Source organism: Tripterygium wilfordii, chromosome 22 (genome assembly GCF_013401445.1).
Source record: "Tripterygium wilfordii isolate XIE 37 chromosome 22, ASM1340144v1, whole genome shotgun sequence".
NCBI lineage: Eukaryota > Viridiplantae > Streptophyta > Magnoliopsida > Celastrales > Celastraceae > Tripterygium > Tripterygium wilfordii.
In genome coordinates this window covers 13,293,417-13,305,077 of record NC_052253.1, presented here as the reverse complement: position 1 = coordinate 13,305,077, position 11,661 = coordinate 13,293,417, and the positions used below count along the sequence as shown (strand labels likewise).

Sequence of the window (11,661 nt, the reverse complement as noted above, 5' to 3'; positions counted from 1 at the left end):
CTAGATGAATCTTTTCTTGTTTTCTTTTTTTCTTTTCCCAATATCAAGATCACCCAACCACTACATATAGAGATGATAATGATCACCCAACACCCACATTCAAGTGGTCAGTGCTTGCTTCCAAAATGGTTCCAACTTCTCCTCCTCCAAAGGTGATCGATCATATGAGCCTCTACACCTACTTAATTACACTATTCGATTAGAGTTCCTGCTTGTTACTGATTTCATTCTTGTTATGCTTCTCTAACAGGAAGTTCAATCCGACGAAAAATGGACGGAGGAAGAAGATCAATCGCGCCGGGCCAAATGGTGGTACTCAACTTTCCACACTGTGACTGCCATGATTGGTGCTGGTGTCCTCAGCCTGCCTTATGCCATGGCTTACTTAGGCTGGTATATATATATACACACACTTTATAACCATATTACCTAAACAACTGGAAATTATAACCATATTAACTTCCAAAATTTTCTTCAGGGGACCAGGGACAATGGCTTTGGTGATATCTTGGTGCATGACATTGAACACAATGTGGCAGATGATACAACTCCATGAATGTGTACCTGGTACTCGATTTGATCGATACATTGACCTCGGTAGACATGCTTTCGGGCCGAAACTAGGACCATGGATTGTGCTTCCTCAACAGCTGATTGTCCAGGTTGGGTGTGATATTGTGTATATGGTGACTGGTGGCAAGTGTCTTAAGAAGTTCATGGAGATGGCTTGTACCAATTGCAAACAACTCAAGCAGTCTTACTGGATTTTGATCTTTGGTGGAATCCATTTCTTTCTGTCTCAACTTCCCAATTTCAATTCTGTTGCTGGAGTTTCCCTGGCAGCAGCAATTATGTCATTGAGGTATCTTTTCTTTATTTAAAAGACTCTAATTTGCTCAATTACCTTTATGTGGACTTTCAATTTCTGTCAATAATAGTTTGTATTCTATAGACTGAGCTATTGAATTACACTTGTTTGGAACTAGCTAGGCAGAATGGAATGAAATTGTTTAATATGCCAGTTTTCAAGGCAAGACATTTATAAATGTATTGAATATCATGTCCATACATGGTCTTACGATTTAGCTCATATCGGATGTTTAAAGAATAAACTTGTATGATGTCATTCTTGATTACCCAAAAAAAAAAAGAGTAACCAATCATGCTATATATCATACTAAACTTGGGGTCCTTATTGCAGCTATTCAACTATAGCCTGGCTAGGTAGCTTGACTCATGGTAGGATTGACAATGTAAGCTACGCATACAAGAAGACAAGCCCTGCAGATTACATGTTTCGAGTGTTCAACGCGCTCGGACAAATTTCATTTGCATTCGCTGGTCATGCAGTGGTCCTAGAAATTCAGTCCACAATTCCATCAACTCCTGAAAAACCATCCAAGATACCAATGTGGAAGGGTGCAGTAGTTTCCTACTTCATTAATGCCATATGCTATTTGCCCGTCGCGCTTATCGGTTACTGGGCTTTTGGCAATGATGTTGATGACAATGTTCTCTTGAATCTCAAGAAGCCGGAGTGGCTCATTGCCTCTGCCAACTTAATGGTGGTCATCCATGTCATTGGTAGCTATCAGGTATATATATATATATATATAAGAACATGCTGCAACCCCAGCAATGTATAAATTGGTTGGAACTCAAGAAGAAATTTTGATTTTTGTAGGTTTATGCCATGCCTGTGTTTGCCTTGCTGGAGGGGATGATGGTGAAAAGACTCAACTTTCCTCGAGGGACTGGACTTAGGCTCGTAACTCGATCGGCTTATGTTGGTATGTCGAAAACTATGTGAAGATAATGATAATTGAAATTGGGGTAATGCAACTTTTAGTCACTGAAAGAGTTGCAAACTTTTAACTTAGTTACGGAATGTTCAGACTTTCTAATTTGGGAAACCAAAAAAAAATGTTCTATACGCACCTACGAGCAGATTTCTTATATTGATTTTTTATGTCACATCAACAATTTGACTGCCTGAATAGTGAGAAATTTGCCCAACTGTGTATATTAGAACAATTTTCAATTTTGAGTTGTCAAGTTATAACATTTAAGTGTTATTGACCGAGTTGGAGCTCATCAACCAGTTCAATGACCAAAAGTTTCATTACCCCCATTGAAAGTACACATAATCATGAGTTCATGTAACGTTGCAGCGTTTACACTCTTCATGGGAGTTACATTCCCTTTCTTTGGAGATCTTCTAGGCTTCTTCGGCGGATTTGGTTTTGCACCCACTTCATATTTTGTAAGAAGAACCCCTAATCTGTTCATACTTATATCAGATCGCATATTCTTTTATTATGGCCTGATTGAATTGTGTGTTACATTGGGGTTCATGTAGCTGCCAAGTATAATGTGGCTGATAATCAAGAAACCCAAAAGATTCAGCACCAAATGGTTCATCAACTGGGTAATATATCGATCGAGATTAATGAATTACAAATCCCTTGTTCTTCATTTACTTGTGCATTAACATATCTGGTAATATGAACTTCAGGCATCCATCTTCATTGGAGCATTCATCATGGTGGCTTCAACAGTTGGTGGCTTTAGGAATATCATTGCAGACGCTTCCACCTACCGTTTCTACACATAGAAACAGGATCAAGTTATGGGATTAGATTGGACTTGTCAAGACCATTAATGGTCTAAATATGCACTCTTGTTGGAATGTTTTGTTTTATAAGCAAAAACGTAATTGAATATCCCATCTGTCTTGCATCTTTTCCCATATGTCTTCCATCTTTTCACGCGGGTAATGATATGGATCCCATCAGCTAGAATCTGAATTGTATGACCAGGGTTTCATGTGCATCATGTGGGATCTCCATGAACTTCTTAAGATACTTGCCTCCAGTGACCATATATTAAAGGCATTGCTCATGTTGCTTAACCAAGTGCTAATTTGGGAGACATTAACATATCCTCCTAATATAAGTCTCCCAAACTTTGTAAGGTACCAAAACTGCAAAACGGCTTCAACATTCCAGGCGCAGAATTCTTAAGACTTGAAAGTGAGTACAAACCTCACGGTGTTACTTCTTTACTATAAGTAGCGCACAGCTTCAGATAGATCATCATCATCAGCATCATTAAAGCCTTTATCCCAAAAATCTGCTTCAGACAGATAAGTCTCCCCGATAAGCCTTTTGCTAATTAATGGAAATTTACTGCCGCAAAGGCTTCTTAGAGATGCATTTCAGACACATGAGAGATGAATTGGAATCCAGATAAATTGTCAGAGTTGGCTTCAATTTGCATGAAAGACAAGTTAGAAGGTCAACATGTCTTTTACATTTGTCAAAATTTTATTCTGCGTGCTTATCAAGAGTTTTGGATGTTTAATAAAACCAACAGACAGAGGAAAGCATCTGAAACAGTGCTCAGAGTTATCACCTTTAGAAATAAGCAGCTTATAGACTACCTTTCGAGCATTCAATGTTCTCATCTACAGCAAATGTAGTTCGTAATTAAACATTCAACTGGGCCTATGCATCAAAAAAATATTCATTTTCTTCCTCCTCGTGGAGTTCATATTTGAGATCTCAAGAGCTCATAATTGTGCGAAATTTGAGCAGGGTGATTAGTTTCGACCTGGTCATCATGTCTTCCATTGGCCACATCAACATTGCTTTGAATCAACAACAATACTTACAGATACGAATTTCTATAAAGAATCTAACGTTCCCAACCATGATAAGCTAAGCACTTATAGATCATTAATAAAAGCATAGGACCAAGACCACAATTGCATTACATATTCCATGTCGTTACAACTAATAGTTTCCATGAAATTTGTGTAAATCACATTTTGATTGTACACGAGCTGCAGATGCGAATTTCGATAAAAAATCTGGCGTTCCCAACCATGATATAAGCTAAGCACTCATGCATCATTAATAAAAGCAAAGGACCAGGACCAGGACCACGGTTGCATTATATATTCATGTCGTCGTACTTGGTACAACTAATAGTTGACATGAAATTAGTGCACACCACATTTAAATGGTACACGAGATGCCGATATGAATTTTCATAAAGAATCTGGCGTTCCATGATAAGCTAAGCACTTATAGATCATTAATAAAAGCATAGAACCAGAACCACAATTGCATTATATAATCCATGTCGTTGTACATAGTACAACTAATAGTTTACATGAAATTTGTGTAAATCACATTTGGATGGTACACGAGCTGCCGATATGAATTTCAATAAAGAATCTGGCGTTCCCAACTATGATAAGCTAAGCACTCATAGATCATTAATAAAAATAGAGGACCAGGACCAGGACCGTGATTGCATTGCATTATATAATCCATGTCGTTGTACATAGTACAACTAATAGCTTACCTGAAATTTGTGTAAATCACATTTTGATGGTACACGAGCTGCTAATATGAATTTCGATAAAGAATATGGCATTCCCAATTATAATAAGCTAAGCACTTATAGATCATTAATAAAATCAGAGGACCAGGACCACAATTGCATTATATATTCCATGTCAGTGTACTTAGTACACCTAATAGTTGACATGAAATTTGTGTAAATCACATTTTGATGGTACACAAGCTGCCAATATGAATTTCGATAAAGAATCTAGCGTTCCCATTTACGATAAGCTAAGCACTTATAGATCATTAATAAAAGCAAAGGACCAGGACCACGGTTGCGTTATATATTCCATGCCGTATGCACTAGTAACCGATACTTATAGTGTATCTTTTTGTTTTCTTTCAGATTAAAATGTTCAAAAACTCAGGGACAGTATGGTAAGATACCAAATACTTACGAAAAATTGCACGTTTTCTTTCAAAAATTGCAGGCTCTGTCATATTCAAAATTCCCTTCTTGTGTATGAATTAACCGTATATCGCTCAAAAAACCACCAAAATAAAATAACTAATGAATGAATTCCAAGTTGTGTCAGAACACATCATGAAAGAAAATTCAACAAAATTGACAACCAATTTCTTCTAGATCACTCACCCCAACAAACAGAACATGATAGAAAAATTTAAATGTGTATCAGTTTTGTCAATGAAGAATGCAACTGATCTGTGCATGATGTACAAAGGGAGAGGAAGTAACGTACCGTATGTAGATAGTTGAAAACCTCACTGGTTTGCCGATGAGGAAATGCTTCCAACTTCCAAGTATGCAAAGTTCATAAACTAAAGATAATGTTTCAGAAAATGCTTCCCAGTATGCCAGGTTAGTATGATAGAAAAAATAAGAGGAAAAAAATTAAGTCACTGTACCATAATACATACACAACCACCACATCACCTGCAGCTCTTTGCTCCCACGGCTTCTACAAAGGCGTTAGTGATAAATAGCATGTCTGCCAATCTATCTACCACCAAGCATGCAATATCTCCCAGTAACTAGGCCAGTCTTCTTTGTTCCTGCGCATTCGAGAAGATAAGTTCACATACATACCCAACTGAGTGATAATGAACAATGCAAACAGTGATCCACGAGGAAACTTTACCCCACAGTGGTATCGAAAAAGAAAAAACACAGAAATATTTTCTCAAGTTCCGATAATTAGAATTGGCCATCAGAATCTGTTGTTTTTCTTTCTTAACCCTGAATAGTTAGTCTGTTTTAAATCTTAATATAAGTGGATTCCCATTCATGCGATTGGAATAGAGGGATGTGCAGATCAATTCAACTTGCACAGCAATTCGTATTGCATCCTGCATGTTAAGCGCAAAAAACATCTTACCACACCTCATTTATTTGACAAACAGCAAATACATGCTAAAATTAAAAATTAAAGTGCATTTATGGGTAATACGTACTCGCCAGAGTTGATTGACAATCTCTTCACCATTTGTATAATTGCAACTAGGTCTACCCCTGCGCATTGCGGCGGGTTACATCATTTTCAGCTGGATAATTTTGATATGTACTTGGTGATTGTATGACGATATGGCCAGCACAACCTGCAGAGCATGTTCCCATCAATTACCACACAAATATCTTCTAGTCATTGCAGAATCAGCACCAGAACCACCTATAGTGCCACACAGCTACCCTAAACTCTTTCAAGTACAACATGACATTATTCCATCAAATTTCATTCAAGCAGGGTCATACAGGTTTCAATCAACAGCGAAGTAGAAGTATCTACTATAACATGGATTCATACATAATGGAGATTGAAGGTAAATGACATATGGAGAACAAATTTAGCTAAAGCATTACATCAGCTAAAACTCTTGGAAAATTGAAGGAGTAGCTTTGAAACACTTTCAGGATTAATAGATGTTTGTGACAATCTCCAAAACAATCAAAAATGGGGAACACAATTTTAATTATGGTCAGCTAATATACAACATGAACATATCACTTGTCTATATATTCCAAAGACTTGTAGGATCAATCAATTGACAGCTTGGATCAACGTATTGGCAGTTTTTTAGTGACACAGGGTTCTAATCAATCAAACGTAATGAAATATAAGAGAAATTATCAGTTGACAAAGATATAAATCCTGTTAACAGAGGCATGCATGAATGAGTAAGCAAAAATTTGCAAGGAAGCAACAAAAGCTTCAGTGGCTATCGATTTAGAGAACCCCATAATCCCAACCTTATACCAAATTTATCAAACACGGATTAAGGACAAACCTATTGATCATCCATATGCATGTCCAAAGAATTGAAATATCCTTCAAAACTCTCGGCCCTTTGGTCCACATTGAATCAGTACTGTCAATATGACCATACGAACTCCTGAAATATGGCGTAGGAAATTATATGAATGCAAAAGTGTATATATATATATATATATATAGTGCAATAGCGGGAGAAATGCTTACTGAGTTTTGTTGTTGGCAGTGGTGTCTCATATTTTGTTTCTTATTACGCCCTGATCCACTGCCCAAGTACAGCATGCTAAGAGCCTGAAATGGAGAGAGGAGAATATTTATAAGGACTTCAATAAACTCTCTGCAAAGAAAATAATGTTCAATGAGAATATTTGGAAAACATTTTTTAGTTCTCACTAACAACATTTTTGAAAGCCCCAAATCAGATATTCGACCACTAAGTTCAGCAACCTGTAAGGGTGGTTAATGCACCACCATCCATCATCATCAAGAATCAAGAAAAAAAGATTAATGGTTTCTCATGGAAGTCCAGGGGGAAAAACACTTCCAGAATAGAGATCTCTCATTTTTGTAGTATTTTTAAAAAAATTCAGGATATACACAATGCATTGAACCAAAATAATTGGTCAATTATTTGAATAAGCAGGGACCACATTACCTTAAACAGTTTAAGCATAATCCAACCCCTGCGAAGCTCAATTTCCATCATCTTTACCACCTCTTGGACCTGGCCATAATTTCATGCTCCCAATTAGTCTAGCACCAAATCATTGCGCCCACCTTAGCTGCACACATATGTGACAAAGCAACTGTATGTGAGTGCATGATCAGGGATTACAACTAAAGACAGAAGTTAATGATGCTAACCATACAATGACAATGTTAAGAAATTTTGGAACCCATCTCAATTTGCTTTTTATTGGTATATGTTAATTAATTAGTTAGTTAATTAACAACAAATGTAACTAATCAGAATAGGCTGGATCTTCATTGTCACCACTTTCCACGAAATCTTGGGAAGAAGATGGTGTTATTTATCTGTTGACGTCTTTCTTCTTGACACTTGGCATTTGTAAATTCTTTATTGAACAACTTTATAAACGCTTTTGAAGAAACTAATTAAGAGAAGAAGGAACTAAACAGAGAGAAAACGTAATATATATGGTTTTTGTGCTTTAATAAAATGCTTAAATAGTACCTCAAGAATTTGGGTAGAATTGTCAACAACACCTCTAACTCTGCTTATACCAATGCCATATTGTGCACTGATTGTCTGATTGACACCAGTTGTTTATTCGTGATGCTGGCAAAAATTTCTGCATCAAACCTGAAATGCATCCCTGAAAAGAGAAGGAAGAAACTTTGTGAAGATCAATTCTTTCTTGTAATAAGTTAATTAGGTTTCGTGTATTGGAAACCAAAAACCCACCTGAAATCCTGGCGTTTCATCAATATTGAAGTCCAATTTGAACCAACTTGAGCACCACTTAGAACCAGCAACTCAAACAATAACCTGTAATGGTGAAAGATGTGGACAAATTAAAATCAGTTTCTCTGTCACTAAAAATGAGTCTTTATGTGTGTTTGTCTTATGAGAGGATGGAGAGAGATTCTTACTTATCAATAGGGACAGAGAATAGGGAGAGATTCTTACTTATCATCAGGAACAAAAACTCATTCTTCATCATGGTAAGCAACATAGATCGGATCTACACAAATGAAACAAAAAGGGAAACAAAACAGCAACGTCATCTAAAGAGAAGATTCAGTCTGAAACTCATATTATCAATAAAGAAATGTCAGAAAATATGGGTTTGATTAATTACCCGAATTTCGAGTGATGAAGGTGCATCTTTTCACTTCCACTGCATCAGTACTCTTTGTTCCTTTGGTGTCATTTGTTCCCTCCTCACAAACAATTGAAATTAATCCATTAACAAAAAATGAAGGTCAGACACCAAAATGCCCTTCAATAAAGACACTAAGTAGCCAAAGACAAAGACAGATAATCCACATCAAAATGAAAGAAAAAACCAAAGAAGAGTTATCGATACAGACAACCCATAAAGAAAAAAAATGAGAAGACAAAGATAACCATCAACAATGACAGTTGCGTAAGAATTATGAACTGGATTTCTGCATGAAGAGCAAAAGCAAAGACAATTCATCACCGTTATGGAGAGATCTCGAGATGACCTGATCACCTGAGCGACAACAACCCCCAATCGATGATGGGAATGAATCCTCGAACAAAATAACAAAGTATCAGTAGTCACTGAAGTAGTCATAATCATATGATTGTGTAGACAAACCACCACTAAAGAACGGGACATTAACATGGTTTTCAAGCTTCACTTCACCCTTCTTCCATTGCCTTACACCATTTCTATCACTTACCTGCTCTCAAATATGGGTTCCTTTTATTAGTACCACAGAAAAATCCAGAGGATATTGAGGATAACATTATCCTAACTTGTTTGATATAGTCTACAAAATACCATGTACAGAACAACATGCTGGCAAGATGAAAAGACAAGTAGAGAACAAAATGCTAGCAATGGCATGAAGCCAAAACATTCAAGGATCCTTTTAGAGAAGAAAAGAGAAAAAAGGCAATGCTAATGACTTTGGACTAGCAACATATGTAATTGTCAACGATCCTATCTTATTGAAGGTGTGACAAGGCAACATCAACAAGTGGCATTAAACACAAAGGTTAAATATGGTCTAAACCCTTAAGCTGATCAACTTTGTAAAGGCTTATCCTTAGTTGTTCGCCTTATCTCCAAACGCCCACATTGGTAAATATACATAATTGTGTTTCAGTACATAACATCATCCCTTTAACATTCATCATTGTCCCCTTGTTCATGTTACATACTAGGAAAACACATTGACGTGTTGAAATTCAAGATATATTGGATAAGACTCTGGACACACATTCGCATAGTAAACTATGAGATGAATTCGGAATAGAATAATCATGAAAACCCGACACGAAGAATGTTAAAAGGGACGTTCCATCTGCATGCAAGACCAGGATCACGGTTGCATTATATATGCAATGTCGTTGTACATAGTACAACTAATAGTTGACATGAAACTTGAGTAAATCACATTTTGATGGTACACGAGATGCAGATATGACTTTCAATAAAGAATCTGGCGTTCCCACCTATGATAAGCTAAGCACTTATATCATTAATAAAAGTAGAGGACCAAGATCATGGTTGCATTACATATTCCGTGTTGTCGCGCATAGTACAACTAATAGTTGACTTGAAATTTGTGTAAATCACATTTTGATGGTACACAAGCTGCCAATGTGAATTTCGATAAAGAATCTGACGTTCCCAACTATGATAAGCTAAGCACTTATATGGATCATTAATAAAAGCAGAGGACCAGGACCAGGACAAGGATCAGGACCATGGTTGCATTATATATTCATGTCATTGTAATTAGTACAACTAATAGTTGACATGAAATTTGTGTAAATCACATTTTGATGGTACATGAGTTACAGATATGAATTTCAATAAAGAATCTGGCGTTCCCAATATGATAAGCTAAGCACTTATGGACCATTAATAAAAGCAGAGGACCAGGACCATGATTGCATTATATATTCCATGCCATTGTACATAGTACAACTAATAGTCACATCTTGATGGTACACGAGCTGCCGATATGAATTTCGATAAAGAATCTGGCGTTCCCAATATGATAAGCTAAGCACTTATGGACCATTAATAAAAATAAAGGACCAAGACCACAATTGCATTATATAATCCATGTCGTTGTACATAGTACAACTAATAGCTTACATGAAATTTGTGTAAATCACATTTTGATGGTACACGAGCTGCCGATATGAATTTCGATAAAGAATCTGGCGTTCCCAATATGATAAGCTAAGCACTTATAGACCATTAATAAAAGCAGAGGCCCAGGACCACAGTTGCATTATATATTCCATGCCATTGTACATAGTACAACAAATAGTCACATTTTGATGGTACACGATGTGCCGATATGAATTTCGATAAAGAATCTGGCGTTCCCAATATGATAAGCTAAGCACTTATAGACCATTAATAAAAGCAGAGGCCCAGGACCACAGTTGCATTATATATTCCATGCCATTGTACATAGTACAACAAATAATCACATTTTGATGGTACACGAGCTACCGATATGAATTTTGATAAAGAATCTGGCGTTCCCAATATGATAAGCTAAGCACTTATGGACCATTAATAAAAAATAGAGGACCAAGACCACAACTGTATTATATAATCCATGTTGTTGTAAATTGTACAACTAATAGCTTACATGAAACTTGTGTGAATCACATTTTGATAGTAAACAAGCTCTAGATATGAATTTCAATAATGAATCTGGTGTTCCCAACTCTGATAAGCTAAGCACTCATAGATCATTAATAAAAGCAATGGACATCCGTTGGATCGCCAACAGTCATGATGACTGCGCGTCAATATTAAAATCAAGAGCAAGAGCCTATTACCACTGAGCTAAATGACAATTGGGATTGTAATCATGAGCAGTAGGCAAGAAATCAGATGGATGCTACATCAAAGAAAAAACAAAGCACTAGTGACTAATACTTAATGTATCTTTTTTGTTTTCTTTCCGATTAAAATGTTCAAAAACTCACGGACAGTATGGTAACATACCAAATACTGACAAAAAAAAGCACGTTTTCTTCCAAAAATTGCAGGCTCTATCACATTCAACAACTCCCATTAACTTCAATTTACTTAAAATTTGCACTCTCATAAAAATTGTTGATTCCAGATTGACTTCCAGTGGACATCTCCATCAGAGAGGTTTCACTATAGCAATTAAATCAGGAAGTGGTTCTAAAACGTTGTTATTGTGATAAAGGTATTACCTTTTCCGTCATGAGAACCACTCCGATCTTCTCTTGCATAGTTCCATAAAACTAACACTCTTAAGACAAAAACTTCACAACCACAAGGGCCAGAATGTCAAATTGG

The 11,661-nt window shown here is 36.5% G+C and overlaps 1 protein-coding gene and 1 long non-coding RNA gene across 3 annotated transcripts; one reads left to right on the top strand and one right to left on the bottom strand.

Annotated features, from left to right (window-relative positions):
• Positions 1-2,747, top strand: LOC119991710 (lysine histidine transporter-like 6). 2 transcript variants are annotated; one of them, XM_038838126.1, is made up of 8 exons: positions 1-152; positions 251-393; positions 479-862; positions 1,202-1,595; positions 1,685-1,790; positions 2,172-2,263; positions 2,360-2,428; positions 2,516-2,747. In XM_038838126.1, exons 1-8 carry the CDS (start codon positions 126-128, stop codon positions 2,612-2,614), a joined length of 1,314 nt encoding a protein of 437 aa, XP_038694054.1. In that variant the 5' UTR covers positions 1-125; the 3' UTR covers positions 2,615-2,747. The 2 variants fall into 2 exon arrangements, with proteins under 2 accessions (XP_038694054.1, XP_038694053.1); XM_038838125.1 differs by having other exon boundaries at positions 39-164.
• On the bottom strand, positions 2,414-3,784 carry LOC119991713. The gene is made up of 2 exons (XR_005466250.1): positions 3,045-3,784; positions 2,414-2,604 (listed from the first exon to the last, which is right to left on the bottom strand). It is a non-coding gene; the product is annotated as an uncharacterized LOC119991713 (long non-coding RNA).
• Between the last annotated feature and the right edge of the window lie 7,877 nt (positions 3,785-11,661).